This window comes from Heterodontus francisci, chromosome 3, assembly GCF_036365525.1.
Source record: "Heterodontus francisci isolate sHetFra1 chromosome 3, sHetFra1.hap1, whole genome shotgun sequence".
Classification (NCBI taxonomy): domain Eukaryota; kingdom Metazoa; phylum Chordata; class Chondrichthyes; order Heterodontiformes; family Heterodontidae; genus Heterodontus; species Heterodontus francisci.
The window spans coordinates 32,609,882-32,625,207 of NC_090373.1; the positions used below are offsets into that span (position 1 = coordinate 32,609,882).

Sequence of the window (15,326 nt, forward strand, 5' to 3'; positions counted from 1 at the left end):
CGATATCCCTTTATCCCCTTACTCAACAACAATGTATCAATCTCAGTCTTGAAGGCTCCAATTGACCCACAACACCCAGAGCCTTTTGGGAAGAAAGTTCCCGATTTCCACTACCCTTTGTATGAACAAGTATTTCCTGATTTCACTCCTGAATGACCTAGATTGAATTTTAAAGATTGTGCTTCCTTGTTCTGGATTCCTCGATCAGAGGAAATAGTTTCTCTCCCTCTATCCCATTGAATCCTTTTATTATTTTAAACTCCACAAATAGATCACCCTCAACCATTAAAACTCAAGTGAATACAAACTAAGTTTTTGTAACCTGTCCTCATAATTTAACCCTCTAAGCCCAATATGATTCGGGTCAATCTGAAACCTCCTCCAAGGCCAATACATCCTTCCTAGGTGCGGTGCCCACAACTGAACAGGTACTCCAGATAAGGTCTGGTCAAGGCTCTGTATAGATGGCACATCGTTCTGGTATTCCTTGTGACAGTATAGCTCATTATTGATGAGTTGTCTGTGAACAATTCCAGATCTGACTTTGATGGAACTGATCACACTCCCACCAATCAATGTGATGAGTTGTGTGATGGGGCAGAGTGTCATACTTTTCATTCTGAACCGGAAATCCCACTCAGCAGTCCCGCAGTCCCAGTTCCTGCCAGTGGTCAGTGCTAGTGTAACTTTGTACAACCCATTCCTGTTAACATGCTTTCTGAAAGAAAATATTTTCTTTACAGCAGCTCTGGTAAGTGGCACACTTATACCATGTAATCTGTAGGACTGGCTTCGATCACCTGAAGGGGTCACAGAGGAATTTTCCAGAGTATATTTTCCCTTATTGGTGATTGGTGATGGGCTTTTCTCTGTCCTTTTGCTTCTTCCAGGAGATTACATGGCGGCAGTATGAGTATCATTGGTATGAGGCATGTGCGATGGTACAGCTGGTGTTTTTTGGCCCGTCACCTTCCTAAGTCAGAAATGGGCTGTTTGAATGCTTCCTCAACAGACTGAAGGAGTCCCCCAAATAGCTCCGCAAATATATCCAGTGAATAGCCGAGCCGAACGGACCGATGAAGTCCCTGGTGTGAACCCTGATTCAAGCCAAGTTGGCTGACCTGCCAGAGCAGCGGTAGGGGAGAATGTACCAGGGCTCCCGCTCCTGGTCATCATTCAGTGAACCCTGCTAGAAGCACATGTGGATGGAGCTCAGCTGTGATGCCTACCATGATTGAATAGCCTGATGGCACTCAGTCTCACGGCTGTTGGCCACCCTGAGAAACCATGCACCCTCCGCATGTCAGCAAGGATTTGGTACATGCTAGAGACAAAGGGAGAAACCGCCAAAGGAAGTAAAAGTGCAAAAGTGTTAAGATCTTAATCTCAGTTGTTAATCCCATCTTGGTCCCATTGTACTGTTTTATATTTGAGATAAGGGGCACCATTGGCTGGTGGACACACCCTCATGCAGGTGAAGACAGGGCCACAGTTGAAGTGGAAGTGAGTTGGAACATGTTTTGAGTGGGTTCAAGTCCTGCTCCAGAAACCTGAGCACAAAATCCAGGCTTACACTCCCAGTGCAGTATGGAAGGAGCACTGCATTGTTGCAGATCCTGTCTTTCTGATGAGGCCCTGATAGCCCTTTCAGGAGTAGATGCCAAAGATCCCATGGCACTATTGGTAGAAAAGCAGGGCAGTTCTCCTGATGCCCTGGGTCAATACTTATCTTTCAATTAAAACACATTGATTGGTCATTTATCCCCTCACTGTTTGTGTGGCCTTGCTGTAGAGACCTGCTCAGGTCGGGAAAAAAGAACCTGACCCGAACCTGACCGATCCACAGCGGACCCGAGACCGACCCGGCCCGAGTCCCTCCGATTTTGCCCGAACCCGCCCCGACTCGACCCGCACCGAGCCCGACCCGACCATCCGTTTACTTACCTTCCGACTCGGAAGCTCCAGGAAGCTGCAGCGCATGCCACAGTGACGTCACTCGCTCACTGCGCAGACTCAGTTTGGTCCCGGACTCCCAGCTCAGGTAAGTTTTTTATTTTCAATACTTACCAGCAGAGCACTTACCGTGTGTGTCCGGCCCGACCCGACCTGACTCAACCTGAACTCGGGCCGACCAGACCCCAGCCCGAAAGCCATACCCGGAAGTTGGGCCCGACCCGACCTGAACCCGACACATGTCGTCAGGTCCCGTTGGGTTCGGGTCGGGTAGCAGGCCTCTACCTTGCTGTGCGCAAATTTCCATTTCCCCTTCAATTCAATTCCAGAGAGCACTCATGTCCTGCTAATCCCTTCTCCTTTATGCAAACATCAAGCCTCCCCTTAACTGAATAAAACGTTTCTGCTTCAGCCACACCATGGGGCAGTGAGTTCCATCTTCTCACACCTGCCTCCTAAATTCTTTACTGAATCTGTTAGTGACTATTTTATATTTATGCTGGACAAAGTGAAACAATTTCTCCGCACCCACCCTCTCCAATGTTACAGTTCCTTAGACAATGAATCCCAGATCAGATAATACCATCAAGGAAAAACAGTGACAAAGTCTCAGAGCACCCCCAATGAAAACTGACACATGAGACTGAGACGAAGATACAGTTTCTGAAACTCACCAGTACGTTGAAGTGTCGAAGCTCATAGATGAGCTTGTTACAGGTGAGGCACTCAGCCACACAGTCACCCTGACAACATGGAACCAGAGAGAAGAGCAGTATGAGAGACAGGACAAAGGTCTTCATATTGATTCAGTTAGGAGAGGCTGCAAAAGAAAAAGGCACATTAAACAATCAGCTTAACTGTCAGCTTCATCTAGCTGGTCTTCAAACTTGCTAACAACATGTTCAACTCCTGCTAACTGAAACACAGATCTAAAAAAAACACACAGCCTTCTATAATTGACAGATATAGAACAAATGAAACACTGAGCTTTCTGTAATAAAAACAAGAAATGCTGGAAATACTCAGTAGGTCTGGCAGCATCTGTGGAGAGAGAAGCAGAGTTAACGTTTCAGGTCAGTGACCCTTCAACAGAACTGGCAAATATTAGAAATGTAATAGGTTTTAAGCAAGTCAAGTGGGGGTGGGGCAAGAAACATGTTGATAGGATAAGGTCACAGAGAATAACTGACCAGAAGGTTATGGAGCAAAGGCAAATGGTATGTTAATAGTGTGGTGAAAGACAAAGCGTTAGTGCAGAGAGTGTGTTAATTGACAGAAAAATGAACAGCCCTGGCCCAAAGCACAAACATGAAAAATAACAGTGGGTAAGCACAGTAGAAACAAACTAAACAAACTAAAATAAAATAAACAAAGAAAAAAGAAAAAATAACAAAAAATAAAAATAAAAAGGGGGGCCCGTCATGCTCTGAAATTACTGAACCCAATGTTCAGTCCGGCAGGCTGTAGAGTGCCTAATCGTTAAATGAGATGCTGTTCCTCGAGCTTGCGTTGATGTTCACTGGAACACTGCAGCAATCCCAGGTCAGAGATGTGAGCATGAGAGCAGGGGGGAGTGTTGAAATGGCAAGCAACTGGAAGCTAGGGGTCCTGCTTGCGGACTGAGCGGAGGCGTTCCACAAAGCGGTCACCCAATCTGCGTTTGGTCTCCCCAGTGTAGAGGAGACCACACTGTGAGCAGCGAATACAGTATACTACATTGAAAGAAGTACAAGTAAATCGCTGCTTCACCGGAAAGAAGTGTTGGAGCCTTGGATAGTGAAGAGAGAGGACGTAAATGGGCAGGTATTACACCTCCTGCGATTGCATGGGAAGGTGCTATGGGAAGGTGACGAGGTGGTGGAGGTAGTGGAGGAGTGGACCAGGGTGTCGTGGAGGGAATGATCCCTTCGGAATGCTGACAGAGGAGGGGAGGGGAAGATGCGTTTGGTAGTGGCATCACACTGGAGGTGGTGGAAATGACGGAGGATGATCCTTTGGATGTGGAGGCTGGTGGGGTGGAAAGTGAGGACAAGGGGAACCCTGTCATGGTTCTGGGAGGGAGGGGAAGTGGTGAGGGTAGAGGTGGGGAAATGGGCCGGACACGGTTGAGGGCCCTGTCAACAACAGTGGGGGGGAATCCTCGGTTGAGGAAGAAGGAAGACGTATCAGTAACTGACAGATATAGAAAATATCACACACTGAGCCTTCTATGATAGGCATGCACTCGACAGACCGAATGGCTGCCCTCTGTGCCGTAGATGACTCTATTACAGATATAGGACAAATTAAACACTGAGCCTTCTATAATTGACAGATTTTTATGAACGCTGGACTTTGTCGTATGATTGTTTTTTACTGATCTTTAATGCAGTGTAAAATGGACATTTGGAGGAAACATGTGACCTCACACAAAATTGGCTGAGAGGAAAACCAGGGGCCTTGGTTACTATAATAACAAGGAACCCAGATCAAGACCCTTTTGAAAGCAGTGTTCAAGGTTGTAACACCTAAAGGACAATGGGTTTCACTCTTCCAGAGTTAGAAATTGTAAACATGGAGCCTGGGGCTCTAAAATGCAGACTTGAGTTGCAATTTTTAACACCTGGAAACAAAGGAAGGCCCAGGTGATTTTGCTATGGTCAGACTTATGTGGCGAACTTTACCGGCCCCCCTTATGTTCGGGATCGTGACAGGGGGGACCCAGAAAACGCCTCCAGGAGAGGCCCGCCACGGGCCTTGATGCCGGGAAGGCCATACCCCATATTACTGGCAGTGGTGAGGCCTTGTGGTGGTCCACCCGCCACTCGGCGATGGAAGCAGGATTTAAATATATGAATTAATGAATTAATTACCTACCTGCTCCTGTGGGCTGTCCCGCTGCCATATTCCGGCTGGTTGCCGGGACACCTGCGCCTTCAGATCTCCAACTGGGGAGATCCGATGTGGGACACTGGTGGGGAGGGGGGAGGAGGGAAGTTTTCATGGTGGTAGGGGCAGGGAGCAGGGTGAAACCTTTTTGATTGGTCTAGGGAGTGATGGGAAGGGGTAAGGTTCAAAGTTGATAAACCTTAGTGGGGGGGGGGGGGAATTGGGACCACAAGGTAGGTTTTATTTGGGGGGGGAATGCGGGCAAGTAATAATTTGTTTTGTCATGGGGGGTGGGGGTGGGTGGGAGAGCGTATTGAAACTTTTATTAAATTTTCATTTTAAATTTACACTTCCTATAACTTAAAAATTTTTTAATGAATTGCAAGGGCTTGAAGCCCTTAAAAGTGGCGCCTGTGCCTGCGCAGTGGTGCCAGACGCCATTACTGGAACGCCCACCCCCTCCACCTCAGTTCAGGGGCGGCGGTCCGCCCCGGCCATGTAAATGAGCCACCGCGCTAAATTTTGCGGCGGGTCTGCGGAGTAAATCTCACGTGTGCGCCCCGCCATTTTTGAAGCTTGCCGCCGAGATCAGCAACGAGCTGGTAAAATGCAGCCCATGGTCTCTGAGAATTGCTAAAGGCAAACAACTATTGACTTTTTTCTGGAAAAATTCGAGAGGCTTTCCTAGGTCTGGAGGCTGAAAGGAAGAAATTAAGACCAGCAGTCAGCTGGGCAGCCTAAAGAGAGGGAGCGAGAGCAGTGGGCTGTTTCTGCAGAAGCAGCTGCTCTCAAAAGGCTGCTAAGATTTGAATCCGGTTCGAAGGCTTGAGGTTTCCGGAGGAGAAAAGACCAACGGGTCACCAGCGATTCCCTTATTAATGGAATTCCAGTGGAATGTACCCAGAAGCAGTGTGCAAAGAGGACTTTGGCGTTGAGAAGGACACTGGGAGATCCAACCCATTGCAACTGGGGGGAATTTGGGATTTCTAACTGCAAGGATACCTTTCTCGATGAGAACACTGTGTAATGTATAAATGTGGTGTGGGGTTTTCGAGTGTGTTAATAAGTTAATGGGAAATACCTTTCTCTGTAATTTAGTGTATTAGCTACCTAAGTACTGTTTAGTTAATCTTGATTTTTAGTTTAGTTGTGGTAGTAAAAGTCATAAAACATGAAATCTTGTCGTGTAATCCATTAATCGGTCTGGGAAGTTCATTTCTCTTGTTTCAAAGTTGATGGTCTCTATTGAGGTTGTAACAAATTAGGGGCTCCTCTGATATTTGAATCATTCATGATTAGGCTGTAAAAGGGTCCACTGGAATTTTCCAGAGTTTAAGCAAACAGGATTTCACATTTACTTTGGATGTGTTCAGTGGGAAATCAACATGAGTACCATCAATGTGAAAGAATTTATTCAGAGGAACCTCAGCTTATTGCAGCAGTCGAAAAAGGTCGATTTGGTCACCTGTGAGGATTAGTATAAGTTCTGGGGCTAAGAAAGCAGATATAGTCCAAAAGTTGGTTCCTCACTTGAAGGTTGAGGAAGAAAAGAATGTTTTCACTAGTGTTCAAGTGGAATTAGCCAAAATTGAGTTAGAGAATCTGACATTCAAAAGAGAAGGGAAAGAAAAAGAGACAGACAATTACAATTTGAAATGAGAAAACTTGAATTTGAATATCAAACGGAAAAAGAGGAAAAAGAAAGAGACTTACACAGAGGAGAGATGCCAGGAAATTCGTACTGGACAAAGAAAAGCTTAGATTACACGAACAAGGGGTGGCAGGAAGGCTTGAGGATGAATATGATTTAACTCCTGGTTTTGATTTGGCAAGGAATATTCACTTGGTGCCTAAATTCAGAGAGGAAGGAGTTGAAATGTACTTTGTATCCTTTGAAAAAATTGCAACAAAGTTGCAGTGGCCGAACGAAAGTTGGATAGTTTTATTGCAAAGTGTGTTCATGGGAAAAGCATTAGAGGTATATTCAACACCCTTGAAGGAACAGTCAAGTGACTATGAAATGGTTAAAACTGCCACTCTCAATGCTTATGCATTAATACCAGAGGCTTACAGACAAAAAATAAGAGATTTTAAAAAAGAAACTGGGCGAGACATATATGGAATTTGCTAGAGAGAAGGAAATGGTGTTTGATAGGTGCTATAGGTTGATGAAGATTGAGCAAGACTTTGAGTGTCTAAGGGAAATAATCCTAATGGAAGGATTTAAAAATAGCGTCCCTTCAGGAATAAGGTCCCACCTGGAAGAACATAAAGTTGGTAAAATAAGGGATGCCGCAGTAATGGCAGATGATTGTGAATTGACCCACAAAAGTAATAGTTTTAGGCCCAGTTTGGAAACTTAGAGAAGTTGGAGAGATAGGAAAGTTGATAATGAAAAGAGATTTGATCTTAGTGAAAGGATAAAGGAGAGGATACAGGCAATCCTCAGAGTAGTAAGGGATATAATCAGAAGACTAAGGTTGAGCCAAAAGGACCAATGTGTTATTTTTGTAATAAAAGAGGTGTCATGCCCAGTAAAGGCATGTCCTGTTCATAACTTTAAACATGGACTGTATTCAGCATAGAATTTTCTGGAGCTGAATTTTCTTTTTAAATACAAACATACATACATATATACGAACACAGTGGCGCAGTGGTTAGCACCGCAGCCTCACAGCTCCAGCGACCCGGGTTCAATTCTGGGTACTGTCTGTGTGGAGTTTGCAAGTTCTCCCTGTGTCTGCGTGGGTTTTCTCCGGGTGCTCCGGTTTCCTCCCACATGCCAAAAGACTTGCAGGTTGATAGGTAAATTGGCCATTATAAATTACCCCTAGTATAGGTAGGTGGTAGGGAAATATAGGGACAGGTGGGTATGTGGTAGGAATATGGGAATAGTGTAGGATTAGTATAAATGGGTGGTTGATGGTCGGCACAGACTCGGTGGGCCGAAGGTCCTGTTTCAGTGCTGTATCTCTAAACTAAACTAAACTAAACATATGATTTAGGGGCAGGAGTAGGCTACTCAGCCCCTCGAGCCTGCTCTGCCATTCAACAAGATCATGCCTTATCTGATTGTAACCTCAACTCCACATTCCTGTCTATCCACGATAACCATTCAACCCCTTGCTTATCAAGAATCTATCTACCTCTGCCTTAAAAATATTCAAAGACTCTGCTTCCACTGCCCTTTGAGGAAGAGAGTTCCGAAAACACACGACCCTCTGAGAGAAAAGATTTCTCCTCAACTCTGTCTTAAATGGGCGACCCCTTATTTTTAAACACTGACCCCTAGTTCTAGATTCTCCCACAAGAGGAAACATCCTTTCCACATCCACTCTGTCAAGACCCCTCAGGATCTTAAATGTTTCAATCAAGTCGCCTTTTACTCTTCTAAACTCCAGCAGATACAAGCCAACCTTTCCTTGTAAGATAACCCTGTGGTGCAGTGGTTAGCACTGCAGCCTTACAGCTCCAATGACCTGGGTTCAGTTCTGGGTACTGCCTGTGTGGAGTTTGCAAGTTCTCCCTGTGATCATGTGCGTTTGCGCCGGGTGCTCTGGTTTCCTCCCACAGCCAAAGACTTGCAGGTTGATAGGTAAATTGGCCATCGCAAATTGCCCCTAGTGGTGGTCGGGGAATATGGGATTAATGTAAGACTAGTATAAATGGGTGGCTGTTGGTCAGCACAGACTCAGTGGGCCAAAGGGCCTGTTGCAGTGTTGTATCTCTAAATAAATAAACCTGCCCATTCCAGGTATTAGTCTAGTAAACCTTCTCTGAACTGCTTCCAATGCATTCACATCCTTCCTTAAATAAGGAGGCCAATACTGTACACAGTACTCCAGATGAACCATGATGGACATTAAATTGCTTCATAAGGAATATTGCATCCAGTTTTGGGCGCTGCACTTTAGGAAAGATGTGAGGGCATTGGAGAGAGTACAGAAAAGATTCACGAGAATGGTTCCAGGGATAAGGAACTTCAGTTATGAAGACAGATTGGAGAAGTTGGGACTGTTTTCCTCAAAGAGAAGGCTGAGAGGTGATTTGATAGAGGTATTCAAAATCATGAGGGGTCTGGACAGAGTGCATTTGATAAAACTGTTCCCATTTGTGAAAGGATCGAGAACAAGAGGGCACAGATTTAAAGTAACTGGTAAAAGAAGCAAAAGCGACATGAGAAAAAACTTTTCACGCAGCGAGTGGTTTGGATCTGGAATACACTACCTGAGAGTGTGGTGGAGGCAGGTTCAATTGAAGCATTCAAAAGGGAATTGGACTGTTATCTGAAAAGAAAGAATGTGCAGGGTTACAGAGGAGAAGGTGGGGAAATAGGATTAGGTGAATTGCTCATTCGGAAAGCTGCTGCAGACATAGAGTTAGAGAGATACAGCACTGAAACAGGCCCTTTGGCCCACCGAGTCTGTGCCAACCATCAACCACCCATTTATACTAATCCTACATTAATCCCATATTCCCTACCACATCCCCACCTTCCCCAAATTCTCCTACCACCTACCTACACTAGGGGCAATTTACAATGGCCAATTTATCTATCAACCTGCAAGTCTTTGGCTGTGGGCATGATGGGCTGAATGGCCTCCTTCTGTGCTGTAACAATTTTGTGATTCTGCGAACATTCATTTGCCTTCCTAAACACTTGCTGTACCTGCGTACCAGCTTTGTGAGATTCATGTACCAGGACACCCAGATCTCTCCTTACCACCGAGTTCTGCAATCTCTCTCCATTTAAATATACTGCTTTTCTATTCTTCCTGCCAAAGTGAACAAGCTCACATTTTCCCACATTATATTCCATCTGCCAAATTTTTGCTCACTCACTTAACCTATCTATATCCCTTTGTAGACTCTTTACCTCCTGTTAACAACTTACTTTCCTTCCTATCTTGGTGTCATTGGCAAATTTAGCTACCATGCATTTGATCCCTTCATCCAAGTCATTGACATAGATTGTGGATAGTTGAGGTCCCAGTGGTAGACCACTGGTTACAGCTTACCAACCTGAAAAGACCTAGTTATCCCTATTCTCTGTTTCCTGTTAGCTAACCAATCCTTTATCCATGCTAACATATTACCACTTACACCATGAGCTCTTACTTTGTGTACTAACCTTTGATGTGGCACCTTATCGAATGCCTTTTGGAAATCCAAATACACCACATCTACAGGTTCCCCTTGATCCACCTTGCATGTTACTTCTTCAAAAAACTCTAATAAATTAGTCAAACACCATTTCCCTTTCACAAAACTATGGTTGACTCTGTCTGGTCCCATCATGATTTTCTAAGTATCCTGCTATAACTTCCTTAATAATAGATTCTAATTATTTCCCTATGACAGATAGGCTAACTGGCCTATAGTTTCCTGCTTTTTGTCTCCCTCCTTTCTTGAATAAAGGTTTTACATTTGCTATTTTCCAATCCGCTTGGACCCTGCCAGAATCTAAGGAATTTTGGAAGATTGTAACCAAAGCCTCTACTATCTCTGCAGCCACTTCTTTTAAGACCCTAGGATGCAGGCCATCTGATCCTGAGGACTTGTCAGCCTTTAGGTCTAATAGTTTTCCCAGCACCTATTCCCTGGAGACGGTGATTGTTTTAAGTTCCTCCCTCCCTTTCACTTCTTAATTTTCAATTATCTTTGGGAAGTTTTCTAAGAAAAAATAATTACAGGGGTACAGCCTCCTCAAAGCGTCTTTCTTTTTCATAGGGATAAATCTTTGCTGAGAGTTATTAAACATCTCATTAAAAATTATCTGATTCATACCCGAACTGGAAAAAGAAACACCAGTTATGCCACCTTAACATGTTAAAAAGATATTATAGCTGAGAACCCGGCCAACCAGTAGGTGTTTGCCAGAAGGTAGGAATAGAAGAGGACATCAGTGTCAGCAAGGATGAGATAAATGAGGAAGAGGGCCTAGAAAACTCACAGGTTGAACCCCCGACTGTAAGACTGGCAAACAGAGATTCTGGAAGATTTAAACACCATGCTGACTTATTTACTGATGACCAGAAAATAGACATAACCAGCCTGCTCAAGGAGTTTAAAGAAGTGTGTAGGAACCAACTGGGACGTACCTCATTGACTGTTCATGATGCGGATGTAGGAGATACCCCACCAATTAAGCAAAACCCTGACAGACTGAGCTCTGACAAGTTGGCTCAAGTCTGCCAAGAAATCCAGTACATGCTACAACATGATATAATCGAGCCCAGCCAAAGCAGCTGGAGCTCTCCCATTGTGTTAGTTCTGAAACCGGATGGTTCTAAGAGGCTCTCTATTGGCTGCCAGAAAGCGAATGCAGTGACCTGAACTGATTCATACCCTCTCCCTCACATCAAGGATTGCATTGACCAGGTAGATAAATCTGCCTACATCGGCAAAAATGATCCTTTAAAAGGATCCTGGCAAGTTCCCATGACTCCCAAAGTGAGAGAAATCTCAGCTCTTGTCACCCCCGATGGCTTATACCAGTGCAAGGTAATGCTATTTGGTCTCAAAAATGCCCCAGCAACCTTCCAAAGACTGACAAATTAGGTGGTGGCAATCAGGTGATTAAACAACTGTGCAGTGTACCTGGACGGACCTGCTGGAAAGAGTACTTAGACCACCTGGAGGCAGTGTTCAAGGGCATACAGAGAGCTAACGCAGTCATAAACTTGGCCAAGAGTGACTTTGCTAAAATTAAGGTAACCTATTTAGGGCAGGTGGTATCACAGGGTCGAGTGTTGCCATGAGAGGCAAAGGTCTGGTCGACTTCCCCATTCCCAAAACAAAGAGGGAGATATTGCGATTTCTGGGAATGTGCAGGGTCTATCGGAAATTTGTCTCAAACATCAGCACCCTAGCCACCCCACTAACTGATTTTCTCAAGAAAACTGCTGCGGTAGTGTGGACAGAGGCATGCCAAAGGGCTTTTGAAAAATTAACAGCCATTCTGACAAGCGACCCCATGTTAGCCACCCCGTACTTTAACAAATCATTTAGGGTAGCTATTGACGTGAGTGACATGGGAGTAAGAGCAGTTTTACTTCAGGAGGACAACTCAAGAATCGAACGCCCCATTGGCATCAGAGAAAATACTCCACAGTGGAGAAGGAAAGGTTAGGATTCTTATTAGCTCTCCAGCACTTTGAGGTTTATGTTAGCAATGGGCACCGAGAGACCCTAATATACACTGATCATAATCCCTTAAAGTTCCTAAAATGTTTAAAGTGAGCAATGCCCAGCTGTTTCAATGGAGCTTGCTCTTATAACCATTCAACTTAAAGATCACCCACACTGCTGGAAAAAACAATGTCATCACCGACGCCCCAGCTCATGTGTAAGCCAGCAGGTGGCTGTTACAGTCAATTGCAGTATAAGATTAATGTGTGGATGTTGGAATGAGTGTGTGGAGAATGTGTGTTTATATTTCTCTTGCTTTACCAGGAAAGCAATGCAAAAACAAATCGAAATTCCATTTTATAACCATGTGGTGGAAGCATGTCATGCCCAGTAAAGGTGTGTCCTATTCATAACTTTAAACATGGACTGTATTGAGCATAGAATCTTCTGGAGCTGAATTTTCTTTTTAAATAAACCACAATGGACATTAAAATGCTGCATATGATGGCTTCCGAGGGTCAGGTGCCTTTTGCAATTTCGACCCAGACTCGGAAATATCTCAAGCTTCCAGAAAGTTCCTAATTGAATGACCACGGGTGGAGTGCCTCCCTTGAATGGGCACACCAAGACGAAACCCTTTGTGGAATTCACACCTCCTATTGTTCGAGGTCTTACCCAAAACTCAATATCTATGGACTCCTAGACTCACTGTCTCCGCACTCGAAACTTAACAAAGAGAGCTGTAAGAACCAGTTAAATCATACGTAAGTGTGAATGGCCACCATCTATCTTCCACTGTGTCAGTGATGGCTCAGTTGGTAGCATGCTCACCTCTGAGTCAGAAAATTGTGGGTTTAAATCCCACTCCATGACTTGAGTATGAAAATCAAGGCTGATACTCTAGTGGAATGCTACACTGTCAGTGGTGCTGCTTTTTGTAAGGGGGAGGGATGGCAGTATTGATTAAGCAGAGCATTGCAGTACTACAGAAAAAGGATGTCCCAGAGGGGTCAAGGATAGAATCAACTTGGCTAGAGCTAGGGAATAAAAAAGGTTCAGTCACATTGCTTGGTGTTGTCTATAGGTCACCAACTAGTGGGAAGGATGTGGAAAAACAAATTTGCAAGGAAATTACTGAGAGGTGCAAAAATTATCAGGTAATTACAATGCGGGCTTTAATTATCCAAACATAGACTGGGACAGTAGTAGTGTAAAGGGCAGTGAGGGGCTAGAGTGTGTTCAAGAAAATTTTCTTCAGCAGTATGTTTCTAGTCCAATGAGAAAGGAGGCACTGCTGGACCTGGTTCCAGGGAATGAAGTGGGCCAAGTAGATCAAGTATTAGTAGGAGATTACTTAGGGGACAGTGATCATTGTATCATAAGGTTTAAGCTGAATATGAAAAAGGACGAAGAACAATTCCGAGTAAGAATAATTAACTGGCGGAAAGTCAACTTCAATGGGGTAAGAATGGAGCCGGGCTGAATAAATTGGAGTCAAAGGTTGGCAGGTAAAATGTTAGCTGAATAATGGGCGACCTTCAAATAAGAGATAGTTCGGGCACAGTCAAGGTATGTTCCCTTGAAGGGGAAAGGTAGGGTAAACAAAGCCAGAGTTCCCTGGATGACAAAAGAGGTAGAGATTAAGATAAAGAAGAAAAAGTGTGCTTATGACAGATGCCAGGTAGAAAATACTATTAAGAACCAGGATGAATATGAAAGGTCCAGAGGGGAAGTGAGAAAGCAAATAAGAGAAGCAAAGAGAGAGAGCATGAAAAGAGACTGGCAGCTTGCATAAAAGGGAATCCCAAAGTTTTCTATAGACATATAAATAGTAAAAAGGTGGTAAGAGTGGGGCCAATTAGGGACCATAAAGGGGATTTATGCATGGGGGAAGAGGTATTAAATGAATACTTTGCATCTGTCTTTACCAAGGAAGAAGATGCAACCCAGGCAATGGTGAAAGAGGAAGTAATTCAGACACAAAAATGGTTTAAAATTGATAAGGAGGATGGATGAGATAGGCTGTAGGTACTTAAAGTGGATAAAGCACCAGGACTGGATGAGATGCATCTAAGGATACTAAGGGAAGTGAGGATAGAAATCGTAGAGGCACGGCCAAGTTTTCAGTCTTCCTTAAACTCTGGAATGATGCCAGAGGACTGGAGAATTGCAAATGTTACACCCTTGTTCAAAAAAGCATGTAAAGGTAAGCCCAGCAATTACAGACCAGTCAATTTAACTTCAATGGTGAGGAAACCTCTAGAAAAAATAATTTGGGACAAAATTAATAGTCACATGGACAAATACAGGTTAATTAAGGAAAGCCATTATGTATTTCTTAAGGGAAAATCATGTTTAACTAACTTGCTTTTGAGGAGGGAACAGAGAGGGTTGGTGTGGGCAATGCTGTTGATGTGGTGTACATGGATTTTCAAAAGGCATTTGATACAGTGCCACACAACAGACTTATGAACAAACTTGTAGCTCATGGAATAAAAGGGATGGTAGCAACATAGATACGAAATTAGCTGAGTGACAGGAAACAAAGAGTAGTGGTTAATGGGTGTTTTTCGGGCTGGAGGAAGGTTTGTAGTGGAGTTCCCCAGGGATCAGTGTTGGGACCCTTGCTTTTCCTGATATATATTTATGATCTAGACCTTGGTGTACAGGGCATAATTTCAAAGTTTGCGGATGATACGAAACTTGGAAGCATTGTGAACTATGAGGAGGATAGTGTAGAACTTCAACAGGAAAGAGGCAATTTGGTGGAATGGGCAGACAGGTGGCAGATGAAGTTCAATGCAGAGAAATGTGAAGTGATTCATTTTGATAAGAAGAACATGGAGAGACAATATGGAATAAAGGGTACAATTCTAAAGGGGGTGCAGGAGCAGAGGGACCTGGGTGTATATGTGCATAAGTCATTGAAAGTGGCAGGATAGGCTGAGAGAGCGGTTAATAAAGCATACAGTATCCTGGGCTTTATTAATTGGGGCATAGTGTACAAGAGCAAGGAAGTTATGTTGAACTTATATAAGGCACTAGTTCGGCCTCAGCTGGAGTATTACCTCTGGTTCTGGGCTCTGCACTTTAGGAAAGATGTGAGGGCATTGGAGAGAGTACAGAAAAGATTCACAAGAATGGTTCCAGGGATGAGGAATTTCAGTTATGAAGATTGATTGGAGAAGTTAGGACTGTTTTCCTTGGAGAAGAGAAGGCTGAGAGGCAATTTTATAGAGGTATTCAAAATCATGAGGGGTCTGGACAGAGTAGATAGAGAGAAACTGTTCCCACTTGTGAATGGATTGAGAACAAGAGGGCACAGATTTAAAGTAATGGGTAAGAGAAGCAAAAGTGACATGAGGAAAAATCTT

The 15,326-nt window shown here is 44.0% G+C and overlaps 1 protein-coding gene across 4 annotated transcripts in view; it reads right to left on the reverse strand.

Moving 5' to 3' along the window:
- pnocb (prepronociceptin b) overlaps positions 1 to 15,326 on the reverse strand; it is a 167,730-nt gene that overhangs the window by 5,070 nt on the left and 147,334 nt on the right. For 3 of the 4 annotated variants that reach the window (XM_068017277.1, XM_068017294.1, XM_068017303.1), the window contains exon 2: positions 2,628 to 2,773. In XM_068017277.1, coding sequence (XP_067873378.1) covers positions 2,628 to 2,753 — 126 coding nt within the window. In that variant the 5' untranslated portion in view covers positions 2,754 to 2,773. Of the gene's footprint in view, positions 1 to 2,627; positions 2,774 to 9,048; positions 9,108 to 15,326 lie in introns of all 4 variants that reach the window. The other variant, XM_068017285.1, reaches the window with a different exon arrangement.